The 27951-nt window shown below is 42.1% G+C and overlaps 1 protein-coding gene across 1 annotated transcript in view; it reads right to left on the bottom strand.

Annotated features, from left to right (window-relative positions):
- APOB (apolipoprotein B) overlaps positions 1–21023 on the bottom strand; it is a 36562-nt gene extending 15539 nt beyond the window's left edge. The window contains 25 exon segments of the mRNA XM_063915313.1: positions 600–718; positions 1790–1989; positions 3268–3443; positions 4971–5181; positions 5287–5408; positions 5833–6015; positions 6144–6355; positions 6836–7003; positions 7819–8010; positions 8132–8308; positions 8799–8909; positions 8911–9055; positions 9275–9486; positions 10088–10234; positions 10335–10452; positions 10846–11073; positions 13150–13366; positions 13479–13561; positions 13683–13807; positions 14415–14570; positions 15525–15669; positions 16207–16352; positions 16447–16562; positions 19125–19163; positions 20881–21023. Of these exon segments, the coding sequence (XP_063771383.1) occupies positions 600–718; positions 1790–1989; positions 3268–3443; positions 4971–5181; positions 5287–5408; positions 5833–6015; positions 6144–6355; positions 6836–7003; positions 7819–8010; positions 8132–8308; positions 8799–8909; positions 8911–9055; positions 9275–9486; positions 10088–10234; positions 10335–10452; positions 10846–11073; positions 13150–13366; positions 13479–13561; positions 13683–13807; positions 14415–14570; positions 15525–15669; positions 16207–16352; positions 16447–16562; positions 19125–19163; positions 20881–20938 (3806 nt within the window). The 5' untranslated portion in view covers positions 20939–21023.
- Positions 21024–27951: the final 6928 nt, after the last annotated feature.

Below are 27951 nucleotides of genomic sequence, written 5' to 3'. Positions count from 1 at the left end.
GCCGACGTCACATTACAGAATGCTGGCATCCCGATCATCCAGACAGCGGGATGCACTGGCGTCCTGCCGCGGGGGGAGGTTATGTTTAGGCAGAAGAAGTGGGGTTAGAGTTAGGCTGCAGGGCCAGGAAGGTTAGGGACCGGGGAGGGAGGGTTAGGGATAAGGCACATACAAGGGGAGGTTAGGGTTAGGCGTCAAGCGGGAAGGGTTAGGTTTAGGCAGCAGGGAAGGGAGGGTTAGGATTAAGCACAAAGCGGGAAGGGTTAGGGTATGGCACCACCGGGGAGGGTTAGGGTTAGGCACCCACAAGGGAGGGTTAGGGTATGGCACCACCGGGGAGGGTTAGGGCTAGGCACTCACAAGGGAGGGTTAGGGTTAGGGTAGGGGGCAGAGGAGGGTTAGGGGGCTTACTGGGGGGCTGTTGGAATTCGGATGGACGGGATGCCACTGTCGGTATTCTAACTGCCGGCATCCCGTCCATTGGCAAATCATACTGATCCCCCCCTTAGCGTCTATATACAGTATATAGACACCTTTTATATGGAGTACAATATTATTATGATTATTATTATGATTATTATTATTATTACATCAGTTACCTGTTTAAGAATAAGTCATCTGGGAAGCTCAGTCCCTCTTTAAATGCAGTCAATTTGTTGCTCAGCGTTTCTACGTATGGACTGTTATGTGATACCTGCTGCAGCCACTTTTTAGTTGCCTGAAATAAAGAGATATGCTATTTACAGTACTTCCCACACATTGCGTATGCCTGCCATTGTGGTACAAGTTTTTTACAATGACTTTATTGGATGTTTGTGCCATCTTTAGTTTAGGTGTAGATTTACTTATTTTAGGAAGCTGGACACACACTACATACCAGCGAAACGTGTTGAGCCTGCTGCCACCTGTACCCTCGCTCCTTATTCCGGCAACACTTTGGAATTATTACCCCTTTTGGAAATCTGTCATTTGTATCATCAGCGGTAACTGTCAGCACACAAAGGACTTTCCAGCTGACCTAATAGGAGATTGCTTTTTCCCAAGCAGCTATTGTTATCTCCGCGGTTCGGATACCCCACCAGCATAAAAAGGACATTCCAGCTGATAAGAAGGGGACGATAGCTACTTCCAAGTGAACACCACTGGTAATATCAATTTAAGGTCTGCTTACCTGGACCATCTAATCTGCAAATTTCTAATATTGTGACTTTCCATAATTATAAGGGTAATTTTACTAGCAGGAACAAATTTATTACTGGGCAACTAGTGGCTGACCACTCTTGGCACATATGTGATCTTATTGTTTTTGATAATATTATAACTTTTTTAATCTGTGATAATAAATGTTATTTGTTAATTAAATACTTGTGTATTAACCTATACAGCCAGCGCTGGTACAGTATATCCTTTTTTAACATACTCTTTAACCATTTGGAGTTTAGACTACCCCTTTACCAGCTGCTGCTGCTGACAGCGCACTTGTACACTTCTCTGTCTTTGTTTACTTATTTTAATGTTCCCTGGACACAATGCATAACTGCTCTATAGCTGAATCGAATGCACAGAGCACAGCTGTTGCATCCAAGGACAAGAGTGAATAAAAACTCTCCCAAGGATGTTTAAAGGTTATGATGAAAAACACAGAAATAAGCTATAAGTAAAAACCAACATTGCTATTAATGAATGTTATCTGAGGTGCATAATCCCTTTAAGTGTAGACTGTGAGGGTGTAATATGTGAAGATCAGTTTATATTGTCACTTTTATTATGAACCTATTGATAAGCTTACCACTATGGACTGCGAACTAATATGCCGGACGGTCATGTCAGTATGAGCCACCTTGTGATCCAGTATATCATTGGCGTAGCCCCTTATGGTGTCTGGGTAGTCTGACAGGTCAGAAAATCGGACGTCTGGTAATTTAGAGATGATCTTCTTCACATTACTGTTGCTAGCGGTTTTCCATTCCAGCTCAACCTTGTCGCTATCTGTATCCAAAAAAACAATGCAAAAAACAATGCAAAGAATGCAACAGTTATAGACGTGCACGTTACCAATGGGGGTACGCAGCAAGAGCGCTTTTTGGGGAAATATTTAATTCTCACAACTAGTTCTGGAAACTAGAAGATATTTCCAGAGCTGGATTAAGGTTTGTAGGCTCTCCAGGGCAACTAACTTGTGGGGACCCTTACCAATACATTGGTCAATAAAATATGCTGGCGATGTTAACAAAATGTATAGGGCCAAACGTATTAAGCCTTAAAAAGTGGTCAAGTGGACAGTGATAAAGGGGTCTATTCATGAAGCAGTGATAAGAGTGGAGAAGTGAGCCAGTGGAGAAGTTGCCCATGGCAACCAATCAGCATTGCAGTAACATTTGTAATGTGCATACTATACAACTGTACGGAGCAGCTGATTGGTTGCCATAGGCAACTTCTCCACAGGCTCACTTCTCCACTATTTTCACTGCTTCATGAAAAGACCCCTAAGAGTGATAAAGTACCAGTCAATCAGCTCCTAACTGCCATGGTACAGGCCGTGTTTGAAAAATTACAGTTAGGAGCTGGTTGGCTGGTCATTTATCATTCTTTATCAATCTCCACTTTATCACTTTTTAAGGCTTAATACATTTGGCCCATAATGTGTAAATATTCCCAGCACCACAAATGTATCAAACACAGTGTAGTGGCCCCAGTTCATATATGCCACAGTGTCCCCACATTGGTGATGTAGCTAGTTGGTGTGTGGGAGCCAGGGTTGGACTGGCTTTCTGGGACTTCTGTCAAATGCCTGAAGGGCCAATGGCTGATGGGCCGGTCCGGCGTAACAGCCTGACCGAGCAACTACACCTCACGGTGCTCTGCTCAGCTGCCGGGCTCTCAGAGACATGGGCTGGCTGAGCAGCTCCGTCCGCTGATGCTCTGCTCAGCCACCTGACCTACAGGAAGACAGGGGCATGACATCGAGTCTATCTCTGGTGGGAGTCCATGGGCGATCGCCTCCAGTTGCCATAGTTGGCAATGTGGCTCCACATATTTCATCGGTCCTAATAGAACATTTACATACACAGTTGCGAATGTTAATAATGACTTGCATGCCTGAAGGAATACAGCAGCCCAACTATTGACCTTCCTAAGTAAATGCATTAATTATTGTGAGATGCCGACTGATACTAAATGCATCTCCATAATAATGTAAAAGTCCCCATACATTGTGCTCCAAAAGGAACTTGAAAGTGAACATTTGAGTTATTTACAGGGACCTACCATATGTGAACACAAGCCTCTGTGATCCCGATAAGGCACAGATGGTGGCAGAGGACTGCAGCTGGAGTTTGTAATCACTTAGAACCTTCATAAGATTGGCCTCTGCGTTAGCCTCCACATGCAGCCGTGGGATGGACAGCCCTCCGCTCAGCACAGCTTCAGTACTGCCGTCATAGCTAGAAGGGGACATGGAGAGGAATATTCATCATAAGAGCTTCAAATATTTCAGAGCTGATGGCACGTCTACAGATGGAGCGCAGTGTAACTCAAAGGTCTAGCAAACATTCTTCAGACGTAATTAATGAGAGTTTGCGTGCCGTAGCCTCTGGGTTTCCCTGATGCTTCTATAACACAACCCACTTCATATGCTACAATTATCAAGTTACCAGGACAAATCTGACAAATGAGCACACTAACCAAAGCTTTAATAGCTCCCATGAGCGCTACCACCACTGACATTCATACTTGTGTGATGGGACCTGCTACAGAGTAACACCTGCTAGTGGTGTAATGCGACTAAATTCAGATGCCATTCGCAGTATTATAATTACACAGGCCATCTAATTCTGCAGTCCCTTCTCTCCCGCTATAACTACCAGAATTGTGTAGCTGTCTCATATTATAAGCTATCTTGTGTGAGTTTCAGTAATTGGCAACCTGATTCACTATACTTCAGGGGCCCCCGGCCACCTTCTTTCCTCCAAAAAGCAATCTTTTCTTTTGAAGGTTTGGTACATTTCAGCAATAAGTTAAAGCCATTCTTTTAATTAATTAATTTATTAATGAAAGAGGCACCTATGTATAATAACATATCAGCAGGCATTTAAAACAAATGTTATAAATGATAACAAATCTGACAATAATGCAGGAAGGAGATAGGGCTACTGGTCAAGGTCCTATGGTGACCTGTTACCCAGAACTGCTAAATAGTGTTCAGTAGAAGTTTACAGTGTTCCTACAGTATGTCCTTAGAAGAACAGTACTATTTCACCACACATCCATGTTTATAGTAAACACTTGTTGGCTCAGTGTGCAAAGCTACCTAAATGGTGGACAATGCAACTGAAATGGTGCATGGCCTACATCACAAAACATACCCAGAAAGACAAAAAAATCTCAATATGTATAATTTGGAGTAGAGAAGGGCAAGGGGGGACATGATAGAAACTTCCAAAGTCCAGGACGGAAACATTCATCAAATGAAGAGAGGCAATAGGACATGAGAACATGCACTGAGACTGGAGGGAGGTAGGTTCTGGGGAAATTTGAGGAAAAATTACTTCACAGAAAGGGTAGTGGACAAGTGGAATAGCCTCCCATCAGAGGTGGTAGAGGCTAAGACAGTAGAGCAATTCAAACATACATGGGATAGATATAAGGATAGCCTTACAAAGAAATAAGGATCAAATAAGGTTTGAGATAAAAATATTGTAAAAAAAAAAAAAAAGGGGCAGACTAGATGGGCCAAGTGGTTCTTATCTGCTGTCAAATTCTATGTTTCTATGTTAATGTTAGAAAGGCTTTATATATGCAAGATGGGTGGAGCTAAGAAAAGATACAGTAGGTGGAGCCAGCAAACACGGCAGGTTAGACTAACCAATCCCTGTGATTTTGTGAAATAGCACCTGTAGTAACACCGCTATGCATTATTGTGATGTCCAATTCAAAGAACAATTGTTATCATACTTTGTACTGTCAGTTACCTTAGCCTGCCTGTCAGAGTGGCTTCGGAAATCTGTTGGTTGCTGAGTTCGGCCACAAGAGCGAATGATCTCCTGAAATCGCTTGACTCATCATTGAGTCTCAGGCTGGCACCAAAGTTGACGTTAGCTTCTGGGATCTCCACATCACTTGTCAGGATAAACTTGTTGCGGTTGTATTTCACGGTCAGCGAGGCCTCAGGTGACTTGGCACCTGAAAAACAATGCATTTAATAGGATACGAAAATCTACATAATAATAATATTAATTAAGTAATAAATAACAAAGAACAATATGCAACATGCATATGTGAACATACCTTCTGCTTGTGCAGAGACTTTCAGAGTGGCCACCTGGTCACTTCCTTCTCTATTCAGGTTATAATTTGCAGTCAATGAATATTCCTGCACCTCACCTGTTGGCTGAATCTCCAGCTCAAACCTTAGGAGAATTGGAAAAGAGACGTCTATGTCAAACATCAAAAACTGTTTCAAGATAAAGGGGGACAGGCGGAGAAATTACCCATACAAACCAATCAGCTTATAGCTATTTTATAGAATCTACTTGATAAATGATAGATGGAAGCTGATTGGTAGCTATGGGCAATTTCTCCTTTTCTTCTATTTAGGAGGTTTGAGTCAGTCCCAAACTATTATTCACAATCAGGAACTTAATTGTTGAGCAGCATTCAACTAGTATTTGTCCATTGTATTCTTTAACTTGCAAAATATGGGGGAATATAACCAGTTTTGGACTATGGTGTGCCAGAGTTATAGTAATTCCATCTGTAAGTGGCCAACTGTAGCGATGAAAGTTACATATCTTCTATAACAAACATATTTTATACCATGCACTAATAATTCACCTGGCCTCTCCGGTAAGTGGGAAGTAGGGAGCGGCGTCTATGGAACTGGCGTTGGAATATGCAATGTTGGTGCAGTACTCCAGCCCTGTGATCAGACGCTTGCAATATGACTGCTCCTTCCTGTTTTCCATGATGGAAGCCATGACTTCAGTCTTCGATGCAAAGACCAGGTTAACCTTGTTGCTAATTAGGGATAGAATAAATTATTAGTTCCAACTCATATCTATCTATCTATCTATCTATCTATCTATCTATCTATCTATCTATCTATCTATATAATGTAAAGACCAGCCTTATCTCCTTGTACTTACTTGATACTGAAGAGTTTGGTTGGCATTGTAGGTGCAGGGATGGAGAATTTGAACTGTCCGTAGCTTAAAGAGGCCCGCGCCTGAACTCCAGATTCGTGGTAAATGTTGGTATTCATTTGCACGGCATGTTTGGAAAACTTTGGAATCTGAATTCCTAAGTTAGTAACAAACTCCACTGCAACGGCTGGTTTCAGGGACAGTTCTGCTTTCATCTGCAGAGGACCAAAACACTTCCATCAGCCTACATGTGATCCCAGCTTTCTAACTCAAAAAGTATTTATTAATGTTATGACCTTAAATACTACACAACTAAATCGTCTGTCAGCATTTAAATGTGAAAGTTCCCTATGACATGTCTGTCTAACGTTTTGTACTTTGTTTCATTTAACTGTGAGCCAAACATGAAGAGCTTAACAGTAGCACAGGTCTACTGATCGGTCAAGTCTATTACCATGCTTGCTCATAGTAGGAAGCTAGCGGGATGACTGTACGTAACTCAATCAGTGTTTATGTAAAAGTTAAAGGGCTACTATGATGCAGTTAGAAAGAGGTGGGAGAAAACGTATAAATTGAAAATGGAATCTTGCGTCTTATTTACAAGATGCACGTTTCATGCGATTTAAGATAACGCCAGAACAAATATGACTTTTATTCTTTTCCAGTTATAAAGTGAAGCAGAATTGAATACTTACATTTTTCATCCCAAATTTAATTCCAGACTTTGTTCCTGGAGTAATTATTCCAGACAAAGACACTTGGAGCTGAAGACCTGATCCGGTTGGAAGGTAGAACTGATTGTCTAAGAAGATGTAGTGGGCAAAGAGATCGCTTTCTCCACCATTGGAAAAGGTTTGCATGATCTAAAATAATAGATACAACAAATGATATAAAATAGTTTATACTAAACACAGGTCATAAGCAGGGCAGTAGGGAGCCTGGCTGGGCCCAGGTACCTTCCAAGGGGTGTGGCCTAATCACAAGAGGCGTGGTCATGAACCCTTTAGAAAAAAATACAAATTGCATTCTAAGAGCTTCCCTGGTCATACTGTAGCCCAGCATACAGCAACATGTGCTGGGCTGAGGAAAAGGGGGATGGGGACCTAGGCCCCTCCATCAGACCTGTGCCTGGGTAATTAGTACCCCCTCCCCCCTCCCTCTCTCAGCGCCACTGGTCATGAGCCAAGTACTCTGGTACTGGTACTGTCTCACACTGTCAAGTACTAAATGTGCCTATGAATGTTTGCAGCTTGCAGAGATACAGTACCCTTATCTTATACCCTTACCCCCAAAACTCGTGATATGCAGATCATGCCCTAGAAAACTGTGCAAGGTATAGTCTTAAATTAAGAGGTAAAAGAATAAAGAATACTAATATTGCTCTACATTGCCACCTACTATCTAAACATGGTACTACGGCATTCCGGCTGCAATGTCTGTAGAGAATGTCTGTATTGTTTAATGTTTAACTATGCATCTTGTTTTTAGTGGCTCACTTAACTCTAGTTCACAAATATATATTTGGGTAATTCTGTTTTCCTTTCTTCCTTCCTTCTATTAGACTATTCTATTGGGATAACAACCTCTTGATAAGGCAGGCCATCATATCTTGTTTACCCTTGTTGGATCTTCAATACATCTTACAAACACTACTTTATCCACTCATATTTGGTGATACCTGTGCTGGCAGCTGCTGTGTTGATTGGAAGCTTTTCAGCAACATGTTCCCCATCATTTTGAAGTCACTCAGTTTAAGGTACCCCAATTCTTTACCAAGGATTTCCAGGTATGCTTTGGCTTCTGGAGCATCGCTAGATTTTACTTCCTTAATCAGCTTTTCAACATTCATTAGGAATGCTTTTTTAAGATCCTATAATACAATTAACACATATGTGTAAGAATTCATGCTAAAAATATTTTCTTTTTAGAGAAATCTGCATTTCCATGCATTCGTAGAGATGCTACAGATCAGGCATAACCTGCACACTTACCTGATTCTGGTTATCTTGTCTGGAGACCCCAAACCACTTGTACAAAACCTCAGCGACTTTGTCTGGAACTTTGCCGTCCACCCAGTACAATGCCTTTGTGGCACAATCTGGGAAAAATCCACCTTTCCCAAACAAAGCATCTAGAGTTGTCTCAAAATTTTTTCCTTCTATGTTGACCTATATAAAAAGGATAATGGCCAATTGTATTAAATCAGTCGCAGTTTTTACCAATAATATATTGTCAAATACCAAATGTACTTGTCATACTGTAATTACTATTGAACCTTTCCATAACTATCCCTATGATAGTCATGTAGATTTAGTATACAGGTGGCCTAACAAGATGGCTGATGGTAATTTTAGTCCACCACTGGCCATCTTGAATGATCTTCTGAAGCTTCAAGAGGTAAGCCATTGGCCCATGTGTCTACTGATATTATTCACTTAGAAGCATCTAATTGGCTACATACTGGTCTAGTCCCTTTGGACACCGGGAACTGGCTGAGCTAAAATATTCTGGTTTGTTAATATTCTAGTTTTCTAACCATGTCTTCTTACTCTTCTGCTTGTATTTACAGTATGTCCCTAGTTTTAAAGAATAAGCAAAACACACTTTACAAAATGATGACTGTGGTCACTAGCTCAATAAAAAAAAAGGTTTAAATACCCCAAACATATCCACAGATTGGCCAAACATGTTCAGCGTAGCTTCCAACATGGCTTCTTTAGGCATGTAGCCAGTAGAATCATAGATTATGTTTCCTTCCACTTTGGCTCCCAATTTCTTTGGCTCCCAATTTATCGCTCAAACCTGGAACATCCAAAGTCTTGGAGATTTGGTAATTGCGGGAGAATTTTGTAAAGTCGCTGACAATAGCTGGCACACCACTTGACTTGAGGGATTCCTCTACTTTACCTTTCAACCTGCAATTCAAAATAGATCGATAAGTCAGAGCACATTACCCAGTACATTAAATACACGAAAATAAATGATGGCGGCGATGGGTCATGTCAAATGATTTGCTGGAGCTTTTAAATTTTCTCTAGTTCTTAAACTCCAAAATTCTGCATAGGCAATAATACATTTTGAATTCACTCTAAAGAAACTACCTGAGAAGTATTTCTCTGACTTATAGTACTTACTCTTGAGTTTCTGGTTCCTGAGAGTTCAGAATGTTAACAATGTGAGAGGCTACAAAGTTCTTTACTTGGTCACTGTCATCTTTTTTGAGAGTTCGGACTACTTTGCGGAGGTCTGACGATGAGGGTCCTCTCATGAGGATGAGGTAGGCCGCCAGCCTTTTCTGGACTGGAGAATTGTTGTTTTGGAAAGCCTGGACAAGTACACTTCGAACCTAGATGAAAATTGGGAAAGCTAGGAATTAATTTGTTCCAGATTCCTGCACCATAGGGTGCAAGAAATTTTGTGAATCAGGAACGTGAATCAGGAACGGATACTTTTGAAGATCTATTACACACTTCTCAAAAAAAACATCATACAGTAGGACTATTTGTGTATCAGCAGGGCCATATTAACCCAAGGACAGGCCCCTAGGCTTTAAGATATTTCAGGCCCCTTCTAGCACTTCAATCTTTCACTCCACTACAGCAGACATTTGGGAGCTTATGCCATCATTTACACTTTCAGTATTCACACGGACACCGATTCCCAATTGAAATAAAGTCTGCTGACCTCTTTTCTCACAGCTTAATCCTACTGCAAAAAAACAAACCTCAATTGACTACAAGTGTGCCTTGCTACGGCGCAGAGTACAAAGCGGTTTTAACCATTGGAGCCTTAGGCGCAGGTAACAGTGCCTCAGCAATAAAAAAAAAAGAAATTGATGGGCCCCTAATTCCTGCACGGCCCGTAGGCTTCAGCCTAGTCAGCCTTACGGATAATACAGCCCTGTGTATCAGATTATAACCTGCCTATGAATTGCTAAGGTAACTTACTTCATCTGTCATGGACATTTTGCGGAGGGCCTGAACTGCTGCCTTCTGGACATCGAGTGATGTTTCTTGACCCCTAGCACATTTCAGAACTGCGGCCTTGACCTGTGGATTGGCTTCTTCTAAAACGTTCCCCATGATCCCAATAGCCTGAGGAGCAATAGAAAAGAAACCAGCCGTATGAGAACCTGCTAGTCAAGGGAAAATATTGTAGTCAAGTTTCATTCCGTCCACTAAATCACCGGAATACCTTGAGAGTTAGGAAGGTCTTGTCTTGATCTCCAGTGCATTCATTTTCAAGGAGAGATGACATGAAATCGGCCACATCCCTCAGCTCAGGAGTGATGGTTTTGCGGTCTTCATAGAAGCTAGTAATATGCAAAATTAAGAAAAATGAGACAGATAATAGCTACAGATTCCAAATATACTTCATATGTTGTGTTTGGGTATAACATTAATACTGATTATTTATTGTTTTGTTCTGTCTTACTTTTTTTTTTAAACAGTGGTATAAGATATGTAATGCTCAGTATACTGCAGTAATACTTGTAGTATACACAAATTTGTTACTTGAAAATTATGCATCACAAAACAATATTGTACTACATTACTGTTGTGATCATCAGGAATAGCTATAACGATTGTATAAGTGTAGACCGGAAACGCAATAATCTTCTAAGTTTCTGTACTATATATGTGACTTTATTATACCATATTTCCACCACATCTCCTACCTGTGTTAGTTTGCGGAATGTACTCACTTGGTTACAGCATGGCTCAAGGCATAAAATGAAGCACGGCTTTGCTGATACTGGGCCATATTGAGAAGTTCCCGGACGCGCTTGGTGCACGGTGAAGACAAAAGCCCCAAAGCATATGTAACAGTGTCGGTCAACACGGGCGAAATATTCCCAGTCCGCAGAACCTGAAGAATGCCTCCGAAACATTCAGGGGTACCACATTGGGTCAATGCCTGCAGTGCAATCGGGCTTTACAAAAAAGATAGAGAGCATAAGAATACTTAACATGACTTTCTAAACAGTATGCACATACTGTATAATGATAAAAAATAACTATAAAATACTCTAAACCAGTGGTTCCCAAACCGCAGGGGTGCCTAGGGTTGGTGGTCCAGAACCAAATCAAATTATTTATGGTCCAAGTAATAGGCAAAACCAGTGCTAGTGGCCGCCAATCATAAAACATGTGGACAATAAGGACAACTGTACACCACCACATAGCTGACACTAAAGGTCCATACACACTTAACGATAAAATGAGCGACGTCGCTCATTTTCCCCCTCCTTGAGCGACGTCGCTCATTTTATCATCAAGTGTGTATGCCGCCAGCGACGACCGATGCGCGGCCCCGCGGGTCGGCAACGATCGTCGCTGTCGGTAGGGCATGCATGAAGGATGTGGACTGTCGTCCACGACCTTCATGCAGGGCTGGCGGGGGCGTGACGTCACTGAGCGATATGAGCGGTCATATCGCTCAGTGCGTACAGGCGGCCGCCGACCGGCCGGCCCGGGAGGGGGAAACGTTAGACGATGTCGCTCACAGAGCGACATCGTCTAATGTGTATGGGCCTTTAGGACGACAGTTGTTTGATGAGGAGATCCATTCTGCAGATGTGCATAATATAATGTTTAAATATTTAGAAAAATACTTTTTAAACTTTATTAAGTAAAATAAATTTAAAAAAACAATGTTATTAACAGTTTTGAAGGGAAAAGTCGTCAGTTAAGTGGTTAAACCACTTAACTGACAATTTTTCCCTTCAAAACTGTTAATAACATTGAAGGGAAATTAACAGTTTTGAAGGGAAAAATCGTCAGTTAAGTGGTTAAACCACTTAACTGACAATTTTCCCTTCAAAACTGTTAATAACATTGTTTTTTTAAATTTCTTTTACTTAATAAAGTTTAAAATTATTTTTCTAAATATTTAAACATTACATTATGCACATCTGCAGAAAGGATCTCCTCATCAAACACGGGGGGACAGGGTGGGACGGCGCAGTCGCATGAGATCTGACCATGCCAGTTAAGTGGTTGAATATTTTTTTCAAAATTAATCAATGAAAAACTTTTATCCTAGGGGTGCCGTGAAAAAAAAATGCTGATTCTCTAGAGCGCCGTGATTCAAAGTTTGGGAACAAATGGGTTATCTAGCAAATGTTCAAAATGTTTGTCTGTCAAAATCACTGGCATGATAGGATTTCACTAACATAATGAAATGCTGACACCTTGTGGTGATACCTGGTACTTAATATTTGGACATATATAATGAACCTGTGCAGAATATTTATTTAGTAGGGGCAGAGGGGGGCAATGTTAAAAGTGCAAAATAAAATCCCTAAATCAGCAATATTCATATGAAGACACAGATGTTGGGCAGTCTTTCTGCGTATTAATAATCTGCTGAAACAGGCACAGTTTGGATACTTTCTGATCTACGCAATATATGATCAATAGCTAAGTTAAAAATAATGGGTCGTATTTAAAATTACCCTTCTGCCAACTAAAAACGTCGACAAAGATGGACATGTTACCATTGTGGGCCAGCAAGTTCCAGTATACATGGGCAAACAAGGGCGATGGAACTTGTAGTTTCATATCAGGAGGAGCACCATACTTTGCTTATATCTGCCTTGCAGTACAGGGGCTTTTAAATACATGAGGGGGCCCGTATGCAACTGCTAGGGCCCCATCACTACTGGAAATTTGGCGCATGTGCAGAATATATGGAATAGTTCCAGAGTCCTATTGGCAGTCCCTTCTGTGCATGCGCCAGATTTCCAGTGATTACCTCGGAATTATGTTGCCGGCGTCCTCTTTCTGAAGAAATCACCAGAAAATGTGTGAGCAGCTGCCAGATAAGACGTTGTAATGGGTGCACGGTGGGTGTCATTGCCTACCTTCCCCCGTTCCGTCTTATGGGCCCATAAATATCGCACACCACCCATTACGGATATGCACCCGACGCGGCTATATACATGCAAATGATCAGAGAAGAGTGCTAAGAAGACCATGTCATAATTTTTCTCTACATTTATAGTCACCTGGATAGCTGTACCAGTCTGGGCACTAGAGGACCCAGAGTCTCATTGTTAAGTGCCCTCAGAGCGGTCACCAGTTTGTGGAAGAGGTTTGCTCTCTGCTGATTCTGCTGTGATGTTGACATTTTCTGCAATTCCATGAGACTATCCAGCACATCGTCTTCATTGGTTGAAAGGTGCTCCACTGCCTCTAAGGCCAGGCCGGTCCCCGGAGGGGAGACTGAGGAAGAAACACAGACATGTATCATCTCTGAAGGAATGAGCACCACCTACTTACTCAATTGCAATATCAGGGATAATGAGCGTATTACATAGATCAAAGGGATCCATACCTGTAAATTCTCTGTTGTTGGTTTTGGACACAGATTCCAGTTTCAGTGTTTGGGTGACTTTTGCCATCATACCGTACTGATTCCTGTAATAGCAAAATATAAAGTGAGCGCCTAAAAGCCAATAGACAGGATTTCCCAAGCTAGAATAATCTTCAGGTCATTCCTGAAGAATAAGAAGTGTGTTCGGTGTTACATAACACTCACTTGTGGGAGAAGGGGAGGAAGAGGTGAGTTTCCACGCAGGACGCCTCTCTCACGTGTCTCATCTTCGGTTCCAGTGTGTACTGACATGACTGGCTGCTGCTGAGTAGCGTGGATAGAGGTGCATTCTGGGAGAACAGTATGTATATTAAATCATGTCATCATACCATATTTTATATATGTAATAGATATACCACTCTTGGGCGGTGGTTGCACTCTGATATACGCACACCTTGCGTTCAACCTCCCAAGGCTTGCGTACATCAGAGTGTGGCCGCACACCCTAGAGTGGTATATTTATCTTATAAAATGGCCCCTGCTGTGTCAAAATAATTCAGAATGGTTCTGATGTGGTTTTGGTCACAGTGGGATGTAATTCAGGTGTGTGGTGGTTGGGAAATAATGCACAGTCATGTGATTTAGGGGTAGACGTGATGTACTAAGCCGTGGAGAGTTACAAAGTGGAGAGAGATTAGGGGTCTATGTACTAAGCCTTGGAGAGAGATAAAGTGGGCAGAGTTAACGTCCCAGCTGATTGGTTGGTGCTTTATCTGTTTCCACTTTAGTACTCTCCAAGGCTTAGTAAATCTACATTTTAACACACCATTCTATATGGAAAGACAGACAGACAGACAGACAGACAGACAGACAGACAGACAGACAGACAGACAGACAGATAGATAGATAGATAGATAGATAGATAGATAGATAGATAGATAGATAGATACTACTTACCATTCCTTTAAATAGAGCAATGGGGCTAACATAGTCCCTTAATGGTGTGAACTGATTACACGTCTTCAGATTTCTTTTAATTGTAATGTCAGTAGCGACGGCTCCTTTCCTATCTGTAACAGTGATTTGACTGGAGCATTCCCCATACGCAGTATCCTGAAAAACATATAATAAAAATAAAGTTATTAATATAATGGCCTCATAGATCTTGTACCTAAGAGAAACTTGGAAAGCAGCCGGGGTTGGACTGGCCCATAGGGGTACAGGGGAAAATCCCGGTGGTCATCGCTGCCCGAGGGCCCGCCCCTTCCTCTAGAGATTAGGTTCCAGATTGTGCACTTGAATTATACACTATATATGTTACCTTATACTGCACAAGATGATGGTATATTCTCTACAGTACATAGTTGTTCTTAACCTGGTACATTATCATGCATGCACTGGTGGTATTTACTATGTATATATATATTTATCAAGGGGCCCAGCCCATGCACTCTCTAATGGTTAGTCAAGCCTACAGTGGTGGCCGGCCACACCCCCTCTGGAGGCTGGCCACACCCCTAAGCATGGGCCCCTACCACTGCGTTACCCCGGTGGGCACTTCATACACCAGTCCAACACTGATAGCAGATGAAGAAAGTGAGAAGTTCCAGAAAGCGCTCCTTGTATATAGAGGGCCAGCAGCAGTGGAGTATTTATAATGGGTGCTGTGTGTGCGGTGCACACATGACCCCCAGGTCCAGGGAGGCCCAAACCACACACCCTGCACCCATGTTTTCAATACTTACCTCTCTGGAGTCCCACACCGGCAGCAGCAGCGCTGCACAAACCTCCAAGAAAGTGGCACAGGGGCCATTTTCCCGGCATTTCGTGCATGCGCAGTAGGAAAATCACCGGGTAAATGGCTGCAGCAACATTTCCTGGAGACCTGCACTTGCGCACTAGACTCTGGGACAGCACTAGGATCTCCTAGTGACCCTAGTGCCCAGAGTCTCTGCGCTGCCAGCTACAGATTGAAAATGAACGCGGGTCCCCTCCTCTCTTAATACGCCCCTGACCAGCAGCCATGCCACACAGACAATAATGTTACATAACACTCTATACACTTACCATGTTACTGATCTCCTTGGTCTCATCAGGAACAAGCAGCGATGAAATAATTCCTCTCTTCATGTTTAATATGTTCCCAGGATCCTCATTATTTGGGTATAAAATGACCTGCTTCCCTTCAATAACACTGAAATTCACTTCATACCTGGAGAATGACATTGATAAACATTATTACTGTGTAGCATAAAGCAGACAAAGGGGTCTATTTACTAAGCCTTGGATGGAGATAAAGTCGCTGAAGATAAAGATCCAGCCAATCAGCTCCTAACGGTCATTTGTCAAACACAGCCTGTGACGTGACAGTTAGGAGCTGATTGGCTGGTACTTTATCTCCATCCAAGGCTTAGTAAATAGACCCCTTAGGCCCATGTTTGGCAGCCTAGTTGCTGTGGAACTACAAGTCCGAACATGGCCACTTTTCTTTTTCTGTTATTTATCTATATACATGGGCATCATTTCTATGTAGAATGTTAGCAATAGGCTGCCAAGTCCTTTTGCCTCCTGCCCTTGGCACTGCGGCACCTAAAACTGACCCTGTGTCACGTCATGCTGAGAGTTGTAGTTCCACAACAATAATTTCTGGTCATGTAGAGTATAGTAGATGGAAAACCTTTTGTTTCCTGTCCACCAGAACATCTCACTGCCAGCACTTGTGGCAATACTAAACACGTGGTCCACTTACTTGGACATGGCATTGGCGAAATCTTCGGAATTCTTCGCCTTCTTGAAGAGCGATCTGCCCTCGGAGTCCACGCCGAACACCTCTCGCAGGGTGCACTGGCTAATCCTCAGGATGAAATTACATGGCTGCGGAACTTCCAATTCCACCTGTGGTATAGCAACAAACACGATCTCATTCCAGTCTCAATGCCCAATTATATTGTTATGTTTATGTGTGGCCTGGCCCCCTCCAGCTACTCACCTTGCAGTTAAAACTAGATCCGCTCTGTGCATCAGCTGTACCTGTCACTCCGCTGGATGTACCAGCCTCATAATTGTAGACATATTTCTTAAAATGCTTGAATTTTGTTGCATCTCCTGAAAATATAAACATGTGCATTAAACAAACATTCACTTTTACTTATTCTTTTATTTGTTTCAGATCTATAACAAATACATTACATTGTAAATTAAAATAGTGTCATTGACCAGTTAATGCACAGTTTCCCAAACTCCGCCACTGCAATCCAGGTTTTCAGGATACCCATGCTTAAGTCCAATTGACTGAGGTACTAATTGAGTCACCTGTGCTCAAACATGGATATCCCTAAAACCTAGACTGTAAAGGCAGAGTTTTGGAAACTCTGAGTTAATGCAAATATTCATCAGCCTAACAGTAGTCTAGGGGTTAGCTTTAAAACTCATATTTTCTTTTCTTTCCTTTTTCTTCTGTATAAGATCTTGTTTTCTTCTTGCACCCAAAAGGAATTTATATAATTTTCACATTTTGGCTCAGTGGTGGCCTTCTGTTGCTCCAGGTTCTCAAACTCAGTCCTCAGGACCCCAAACAGTTCATGTTTTCCAGGTCTCATCATAGACTCTCACAAGTTAAATAATTAGCTCCATATTTGGCTCTTTTAAAATATGTCAGTCAGTAATGAGTATACCTGTGCACCTGCCAAGTAACCTGGAAAATGTGACCTGTTTGAGGTCCTGATGACTAAGTTTGAGAACCACTGCTATATTCCAAACGGGATGCTGTCACAATAGTGGCGCCGGCACCCCAAATACTGACTAGCCTGTCGGTCGGCATGCCTACAACAGGGACTGTTCCCACGACAACCATAGAGTGGGAATAGAACCTGTGGCAAGCGCAGACCTCGACCCCCCCAACCCGCTGGCCATCTGACAGACGGAATCCCGGCTTCAATACCAACCCTTCCAAACCCTTCACTATGTAAGCTGGGCATACACGATACAATTTTCTGGCAGGTCATCTGTCCAGTCTGGCTGGTTGGAATGAAAATCTGGTAATGTATGGGAGCAAACAACAATTGGCCATTTGCTCCCAAACATTGGATAATGGACAAAAACTGTGGTTCAGACAAATTGGTTAAATCCATAATATAACCAATTCGTCTGAATGACGGTTTGGACCGTTTTCCGGTGTTTGGTAGCAAATGGACAATTGTAATTTGCTCCCATACATTGGCCCTCATTCCGAGTTGTTCGCTCGGTATTTTTCATCGCATCGCAGTGAAAATCCGCGTAGTACGCATGCGCAATGTTCGCACTGCGACTGCGCCAAGTAACTTTACTATGAAGAAAGTATTTTTACTCACGGCTTTTTCTTCGCTCCGGCGATCGTAATGTGATTGACAGGAAATGGGTGTTACTGGGCGGAAACACGGCGTTTCAGGGGCGTGTGACTGAAAACGCTACCGTTTCCGGAAAAAACGCAGGAGTGGCCGGGGAAACGGTGGGAGTGCCTGGGCGAACGCTGGGTGTGTTTGTGACGTCAACCAGGAACGACAAGCACTGAAATGATCGCACAGGCAGAGTAAGTCTGGAGCTACTCTGAAACTGCTAAGTAGTTAGTAATCGCAATATTGCGAATACATCGGTCGCAATTTTAAGAAGCTAAGATTCACTCCCAGTAGGCGGCGGCTTAGCGTGTGTAACTCTGCTAAATTCGCCTTGCGACCGATCAACTCGGAATGAGGGCCATTACTTGATTTTCATTCCAACCAGCCAGACTGGACCGATGACCTGCCAGATAATTGTATAGTGTATGGCCACCTTTAGGTTTAGAGAGATTACTGTTCACAGATTGTGTTAGCTGTAAGGAGCTGCTGTCTCTATATGAACAGATGTCAATAATTTCATAAATAAATCTTTCATTTAATTTAAAATGAATTTTCATTATTTCATATATGTATTTCACATCATTATTTACCTGAATAAAGAGGGTGATTTATGAAAATACATAATGCGTGTAAAAAAAACTAAAGTTTTTTTAATTTATTCAAATAAATTAAGTCATATAAAAAAATACAAGCCAACTAGCAAACTGCTTTAGATTACATTTATATCACACACCTAAAACTTATTATTTCTCAATCCTCTCCTCCAGTTTTGTTTTATTGCAATATATCAGACTGACACAAGAGGGCGCTGTTATACTTATGTTACACAGGTTTTGCTAGTGGTCATTTGAAAACAACACTCAATACTTTGTCCTCTAAAGAACAACATGTATCAATTCCAATAACCGCCCCCCCTGGCCTTCAATACAAAGGTTAAACACACAGTACACATTTCATGATCCCTGGAAAGATTATCTGCAATAAATAATTATCCACACTGATATGACAGGTATGAAGTCAGCGTTCGTGCTTGCTGTTTACCCTGTTCACCAGTAGTTAGGTAACATAGCATAGTCCAATCTAAAAAAACATATATAGCAATTCTCTGCCTTTCTGTCGCAAGACTGGAAATCACCCCAGCTATTGTAACCCTTTCACTACTCAAGCGCAAAAGAGAAAGGGGAGCTGGTTTAGTTTTATTTATTTTTTTGCCATGTACTGATAAACCTCTATTAATTCATGAAAACTTTTTCGAACAGAATAATTATACAAATAAATAGAATAGTAGTCTTACGCGAACATCTTGAATTTTGGCTTTCTGTCCCATCTTCCTCTGAAAATAATGAGAGCACTGTCAGATTGTGTGCAGGAACAGACTCTCACGCAATCAAAGAACCATTTAGAATAACAGTAGGTTTTTCTGCTTAATGATAATTGCCAGTGTATACAGTATATGAATAGAGGAACACTTTGTGCTCTGTTATATAACAAGTTACTAGCCAAATATTTGGTAACAATGAAAATGTATCAAAAATGGAATTGTGGAAAATATAAAATGATTTATTAAACCTATTGTTATATACACCCTAATGTTAATATGATAAGGAGGTGTCTTTGTAGCCTACAGACAGTTGTTGTGTCTACACAAACACACAAAAGTCCCCATCAGACTGCTGCCAATCAGTAACAAATACCAGATAATAGAACAACTTCCTTCCATCTATAAGTACAATGCAGGTGTCTTGGGTACACACATCTGCAAATCTATGATAAGCCGCCCGCCACTCCATAGCACGTCCACTGTTTTACAAATGAACAGGCGCACAATCTCTGTACACAGCAATTATAGCAACTGATGGCAAGATACAGTCTAAGCTGCTATACCGTTACAGTATGGAATACGCCAGCGCAAAACTGGGAAGCAAAAAAACAAAAAGATCTGAATCTGACAGAAATGAGATATTTTAAGGCACATATTCAAAACTTTACCACTATTGGAATATTATTATTATTATTATTATTATTATTATTATTATACATATTATACACCTATAAATAAGTGCTGAAGAAGAGCAACTAACTGACTAGGGAAAGAACTGCTCATCCATACACTGGGGTAAATTTACTATGGTGGGAGATTTGTAGAACTGGTGATGTTGCCCATAGCAACCAATCAGATTATATATATTATCTGCTAGAAGCAGCTAGATAAATGGTAAGTAGAATCTGATTGGTTTCCATGGGCAACATCGCCAGTTCTAAAAATCTCCCACATTAGTAAATTTACCCCACTGTGTATTATAAGAAAAATCAGAGCCCCTAATGTACATTATAAAACTATTCCATCCAACACCTGGCACTATATAAAGAAGAAAACCAACAAATTACAGACTACATAATAAGTGATTGCGTGTGTACCGATATATATATATATATATATATATATATATACACAGCATATATAAATATATACATATATATATATATATATATAGATAGATAGATAGATAGATAGATAGATAGATAGATAGATAGATAGATAGATAGATAGATAGATACACCAAAAACTTATATATATATATATATATATTATTTTTTTTATTATTATTTATTTTGGGGGGGGGGGGATATTCAAAATACTATTGTTTTATTATAGTACAATATGGAAACTGCGATATTATATGATATAGTCAGATCTTTAAGTATGGTATAAATAACAATATGTTTTATAAATCAATAACATGATTCAATTAAAGCAAATCTGATAATAAAAGTAGACAGATTCAGTGAGATTCCAGACACAATTGCTATTTCCCTTACTAAATATGGCTTGCCAATCTCTATCCAGCTGTAAAGTGTAATGTAATATGCTGCCACTATATAAGTGCTAGTAAATAAATGAATAAGCAGATACATAAATAAATCCACATTTAATCTACAGACATCCCAGCAGGCAGCAGCAGCCACCAGTCCTCACAGTAACAGTATAACCAGCGGTAAGTACAGCTGGTGTTGTTCCCCTCACATGGGTAAGGTGAGCCAGTACTTACGGGCAAAGGTGCAACTGCTGGCAAACAGCACGAGGAGCAATAGCGTCCTACTGCCCATGTTGAGCTATACCAGCTCTCAGGAGCTCCAGGACTCCTTCTCTGCCAGTCTTGGCTTCTCGTCTTTGTCAGAGGGAGAGAATGAGCCTCTTCCCTTGGACCTGAATTTATATAGCCAGGAAAACCAGCTGAGTTATTGTGTTTAGAAGTTCAGAGCAAATTGCAAAAGGTCCAAAGGGTAAAGTTTTGCCTGTGAGATTAGTGATGACCTGGGCCCGGAGCTGGGAAAACACTGGGATAGCAGTGATAATAGCAGGAGGATCTCAGTATACGCCTGTATTTTATTATTTCACTATATATGCTTAATGACAAAGCGATTGGGTATCAATATGCTCAGCAGAAGAGCGGATGTTACATTTAGATTTATTTTAAGAAAATACCCCCCCCCCCCCCTCTCATGCAGTATAATATCAGTGACCCCCTATCTGGGACTAATGCCATTAGCTGGGATACGCCCACTGAGCATCCAAGGGCTGATGCAATGTTTCACGCAACTGAGTCTGGCGGACGGGTCAGGTGATTTGCAGCACCACGCATGCTCCTTGGCCGAGTGCAGTAATGTGTAACTGTGCCGATTATGAGTAATTGGCACGATGGGCAGAATTGGGTGGCAACACGGCATTTGCACGTAGACTAAGTACCTGAGGTTGTTCATGGAATCTGTTGCTCCAGGTATAGGGCTGGTGCAAGCACTCGCTGATAGTGCACTGGCGATGTCCACAAGGCTATGGGTATAGGTGGTGCGGCCACGTAGATGAGTGGAACTTTGAATACAGACGAGGATCAGCAATTATTTCTGCGCACGTAATGCGGCCGTAATCATCTTCCGTGCCGCTCTGCACAAGCCTCCCAATCTCCTGGCATCAGTGACCGGATAAGTTATATATGGGAAAGGAGGCAAGGGGGCTCCCTATTCCCCATTCCACCTTAACTGCTGTGGGTGAACTCAAGCATCTAGTTAAAAGACTTGAAGGGTATTATTTTTAATGAGTGATGAAACTTGTTGTTGACGATAAAACTCGCTGCGTATGATAAATGGTGCTCCAACCAATCAGCTCCAAACTGTCATGTGTTTAGCTCCTAACTGTGATGTTTTCAGCTCCTAACTGTCATGTGTTTGAAAAATGACAGTTGGAAGCTGACTGGCTGGAACACCATTTACAATACAATTGCGATCGCATTGCTGAATAAGTGAAGCCCCCTGCCTCCGCATCCTGGCTGGGAAGGCAGTTGGGCCGCAACCATTTTCCGCATCACAGACCCAATCCTGTTTTAACTGTCCCATCCCCACAATGCCGCATTGCCGCGTTGCGAATGCCTCGTATTCGCATCAATGCGCATGAGCGATGTAAGCTTAATAGGTCCCAGTATACCATAAAAGTAGCAATTTTTATGGTATACTGTAAGTGATGTCTATTGATGACTGTACCATCGATGGTATAGCCATTAATGATTAAGTTCTGCGCATTCGGAACCCATGGCTATTGTTCCAGTGCCGTCAATTCACTTTTTTTTTATAACATTGGGCAATGCCAATGATGGCAAAACACTTGACTTTAGCCATAGACCAATGATGTCCACAATCCATCATTGGTAGTTAGCTATCCAGGGTCGCAACTAGAGGGGGGCTAAGGGGGCATGCGCCCCAGGTGCAGGATTTGAGGGGGCGCAGAGGAGTTACAGAGAAGCAGGGTTTTTTTTTTTTTTTTACTGACAGTGCTGTGCTGTTCCAGTGAGACAGCAGACACCTCCCGGGGCTGTGACTCTGACCCACCTGTCTGCCTGCAGCTGGCTCTGATGCTGTGCGGGTGAGCTCCAGTACCTGGGATCTCTCCTATGCCGGCTACTGTCTTAAACTCTCTTCTTTGCCATGCAGTGCTGAGACTAGTGTGCGGTGTACCGTGCAAGCTATAGAAGCGAGCTGTTGGTACTGTGTTTTTCAGCAGGCTATGATCCCGGCTGCCTGCCCAGCACCAACTGATAACAAGCTGCCGGCTACACACCATTGATAGGATACAGGCTTTTGCTTGTTAACAGGTGCAGTCACCGATGTAACAGAAATCAAAGGCTCACTTTGCTAGCTATCCACTTGACAAGGGAAACTAAGGGTCTAATTTAGACCTGAACGCAGCAGCAAATTTTTTAGCTAATGGGCAAAACCATGTGCACTGCAGGAGGGGCAGATATAATATGCGTAGAGAGAGAGCTAGATTTGGGTGGGTTATATTGTTTATGTGCAGGGTAAATACTGGCTGCTTTATTTTTACACTGCAATTTAGACTTCAGTTTGAACACACCCCACCCAAATCTAACTCTCTCTGCACATGTTACATCTGCCCCCCCCCCCCCCCCCCCCCCTGCAGTGCACATGGTTTTGTCCATTAGTTAACAAATTTCCTGCTGCGATCATGTCTGAATTAGGCCCTTAGAGCCTGGACAACCTCCAGCTCTCACCGAGTATCACTACAGCAGCTTTGTGGTAAGTTTAAAGACAGACTTTATTATCGCACTGTGCTCCCAGTTAGCAGTGTTAAACTCTGCTTTGCCTCTCAGATGGGGGGATTTGGTGTAGCTTCTAGGGGGATGTAGTGCAGTGATGTAGTGTACCATATAGGGTATGTAGTGTAGTAATGTATTGCAGTATATAGGGGCATGTAGTGCATTGATGTGGTGTAGCATATAAGGGGATATAGTGTAGTGATGTAGTTTAGCATATAAGGGGATGTAGTGTAGTGATGTAGTTCAGTGTGTAGGGGATGTAGTATAGTGATGTAGAGTAGTGGATAGGGGAATGTAGTGCAGTGATGAGGCAGGCAGAGAGCTGCATAGTCTTGAAGCCACATAAGCACCCAAAGTTTTTGTGACTATTTGGTTAAGGGTAGGCAGGGCTAGCCTTAGTGATTGACAGTTTGGGGTCTGGTGACCCAGTGGGCCTATCAGGTTTGGGTAGGAGGAGGGTAGACGGGTATATAGTTTCTGGATAGGCAGCCATCTTCCTCTTGCCATTTTGGATGCCCTCCCACTTGCTCATTAATTTTGTGCTTTCGGTCCGCTTTGCGGGCCTTGCGTTCAATTTATTAGTCGGCTTTGATAGCCAGATGGGTGGAAAGTCGCTACCAGCCAGCAGTCAAAGTTCACATAAGTGGTCATTGTGGGGCACCCCCTTTTGATAGAACAGCGAGTGTCTCCTCCCCTTGCGGGTGGACTATGGACGTTTCCGTGCGGTTTCGTCCACGGCTCTGCTAGAGTAAAGGGGGTGAGTCCTGCACAGTGCGGTTTATGTATTAGGAGGCGGTTGTGAGTCCCCTCCTAGTTTTAATTGGTTTATTATAGTTGACTGGTGCTGGTGAGTTGGTAGTGCCTTTTCTTGCCATCCTCCAATATTTCGTTTAAAATACAGGTCATCAAACAATAAATACCAGTTTTGACCTTTTAAATCTAGCTATTGGTGTCCGTGTGGTTATTTCATAGTGCTAAGCTAGCTAAGTTATAAATGTAAGTGTGTCAGAATAAAGTTATGGGTGATTTAAGTGTTATAATATAGGGGGTAATTCAGGCCTGATCGCTAGGGTGCGTCTCTTGCATCCCTGTGATCAGGTAGTCGCCTGCTACATGGGGAGGGTTTTAGCTGTGTGCAGGTGTGCATTCACATTTGTAGCACAACTGCATAAACATCAGTTTTTGCAGTTTCTGCTTAGCCCAGGACATATGTTGGTACACACCATACAATTATCTGACAGAAAATCTGCCAGATCGAGCTGGTTGGAATGAAAATCTGGTAATGGATGAGACCAAATTGCAATCTACCATTTCCTCCAAATACTGGAAAATGGACAAAACCTGTCATTCAGACGAATTGATTAAACACAATATTAAACAACTTGGATGACCATTTTCCAGTGTTTTGAAGCAAATGGTCAATTGTCATTTGCTCTCATCCATTACCAGTTTTTCATTTCAACCAGATAGATCTGGCAGATAATCTGCCAGATAACTGTACAGTGTGTATCTAGCTTATTCATCCTCTGCGATGATCGGGGCCGGAGCTGACGTCAGAAACCCTCTCTCCAAACGTCTGGTCAACTCCTGCCTTTTCCCAGACACTCCTCTACAGCGGTCAGTTGCCACCCACAAATAGCCTCTTCCTGTCAGTCACCTTGGTATCGCCCGTATGATTGCTTTTTTCGCACCATCACATTGCTATGCATGATGCCCGGTGCAGTCGTCCGACGCGCCGATGCATTGCGGTGCATATGCATGCGCAGTACAGACCTGATCACCCACTGTGCGAAAATGCACAGCAGTGATCAGGCCTAAATTACCCCCATACTGCAGTGATATAGTGCAATGTATGAGGACACACAGGAGGGCATGTAGTAGAACACGGTGCTGGCAGGCATGTTACGCTTAGTGCATAGGGAAATATTGTCCAATAATACAGGTTGAGTCTCCCTTATCCAAAATGCTTGGGACCAGAGGTATTTTGGATATGGGATTTTTCCGTATTTTGGAATAATTGCATACCATAATGAGATATCATGGTGATGGGACCTAAATCTAAGCACAGAATGTATTTATGTTACATATACACCTTACACACACAGCCTGAAGGTCATTTTAGCCAATATGTTTTGTAACTTTGTGCATTGAACAAAGTGTGTCTACATTCACACAATTCATTTATGTTTCATATACACCTTATACACACAGCCTGAATGTCATTTAATACAATACTTTTAATAACTTTGTGTATTAAACAAAGTTTGTGTACATTGAGCCATCAAAAAACAAAGGTTTCACTATCTCACTCTCACGCAAAAAAGTCCGTATTTCGGAATATTTGGATATGGGATACTCATCCTGTATACCATTTTTTTTTCAAAATCTTTGATAATCTGATTATTTTAGTGTGTTTTTTTATATATATAATTCTATTGATTTTTGTTGTTTTTTGTCTAGGTGGCGGTGGCAGTGGTGGTGGTGGTGGGTGGGTGGGGGGGGCCAAATTACTGTTTTGCTCCGGGTGACTAAAATCCTAGTTTCGGCCCAGGGCTATCCCTAGTCAAAGTTCCCTTATCAATATTCTTGATGGATACGGTATCACCATACTGTAATTAAAATGATTCATGAAATTAGTTTTAATGGTAATACAAATATAAAAAAAAAACGAAATATATTCTAAATAATAATTCTAAATAATAACAATCAATTTATTTACCAATATATATTGGGAAATTGGTACTGTAACTATCAGTAAACAAAACAAATGATGGAGGCTTGGGCTCTGCTATGTATATATGCTGGTAGATGGTGGCTCAGGCTCTGCTATGTGTATATATATATATATATATATATATAGTGGTTGCTGGGTATATACAAAGGGACAGCAGCTGATCCCCTCTGCAGCTGCAGGGTATACACTGCGTGCTTCCTGATTATAATTCCCTGGCAGCTGCTCCTCTCTGCAGTTGCAGGGTGAGGGCGAAGTGCCACCAGATTGTTGATCACTGTGACCAGCAGACAGTGTTGGGAACATAATATAGGAGGATCCAATGCTGCAGGGGGTTGGGAGGTTCCTCTGAGTTTGGAGGTTGCTGAAAGATTATATTTTGGCAGCCGCCCAATGAACATTATTGACTGGTCGCATTAGATGTGTCAGTAAAATCGTAGCCTGGTGTGGTCGCATCTGATGCAACTACTCCTTGCAAGTGGTTAATTGATAATGGGCAGGATGTACTAAAGGGAAAATATGGCTAAGACCCCGAAAACTGCAGTATTCGGACTTTGCCCGCATTTCTCATACATTCCAGGGCATGGACGCTGTGGGTAATGCCAGCTTTTGTTAACATAACCCAATAGAAGCTTACGATCTTCTCTCATGTTTTCCCTGAGAGGGATTCAAATGGATCCCTCCCCCCGCAAGGCTGGTTCTAGACTTTGTGGCACCCAGGACAGACATTTCCTTTGGCGCACTCACCCCCATTTAAAACAGGCACAGAGTGCACAAAAAAATATTGGGGCGTGATTTCATGGGGAAGAGGCGTGACCAAAGAATAGTACCAATTCACATTATACTACACAGTAGTGTCTGTCAGTCACATTACACCACACAGTAGCACTCCTTATACAGGCCAGGTAGAGCCCCTTTTATGCATGTTACGCCAGGTAGAGCCCCTTTTATACATGTTACGCCAGGTACAGCCCCTTTTATACATGTTACAACAGGTATAGCCCCTTACACATGTTATGCCAGGTAGAGCCGCTTACACACATTGCGCTAGGCAGAGCCCCTTAGACATGTTACGCCAGGTAGTGCCCCTTATACCAATTGCGCCAGGAAGAGCCCCTTATACATGCTACACAAGGTAGAGCCTCTTATACACACTGCACTAGGTAGAGCCCCTTATACATGTTACGCCAGGTAAAGCTTCTTATACACATTGCGTCAGGTAGACCCCCTCATACATGTTATGCCAGGTAGAGCCACTTATACACATTGTACCAGGTAGAGTACACATTGCGCCAGGTAGCTCCTTATACACATTGCACCAGGTAGCCCCTTATACACATTACGCCAGGTAGGTAGCCCCTTATAGAACACACACACCCTTCCATGGCTGGACAAAAGAAAAGTTCTGGGTAGAAGGGAGCTGGGGAGTTTGAGCAAAACTGTACTGTAATACGCTAATTATGATCCAAATCTTGCACAATGCACCAGTGATCAATCCCTACCTTTCACAATACAAAGGAAATAATATAGGTGGTTGTACTAAACCACAGCTGTTTCCATTTTAATAAAGGAAAACTTCTAAGGCACTTTTAGACGGTAAACATTGAAACTGCATCCCAGAGTCAGGTGAACTTAGGATAGGGGGTGGCTTCTGATTCACTGCACAAAATAACATTGCACAATATAAAACGAAAATATAAATATAAAAAAAAATACACACAAAAATCACAAAGATACCAACAACATCACAAGACAACACAGTAACCAAAACGTAATTTTCCCCC

The sequence above is a fragment of the Pseudophryne corroboree genome, chromosome 4 (assembly GCF_028390025.1).
Source record: "Pseudophryne corroboree isolate aPseCor3 chromosome 4, aPseCor3.hap2, whole genome shotgun sequence".
Taxonomy (NCBI): domain Eukaryota; kingdom Metazoa; phylum Chordata; class Amphibia; order Anura; family Myobatrachidae; genus Pseudophryne; species Pseudophryne corroboree.
This window is presented reverse-complemented; position numbering and strand designations above follow the sequence as displayed.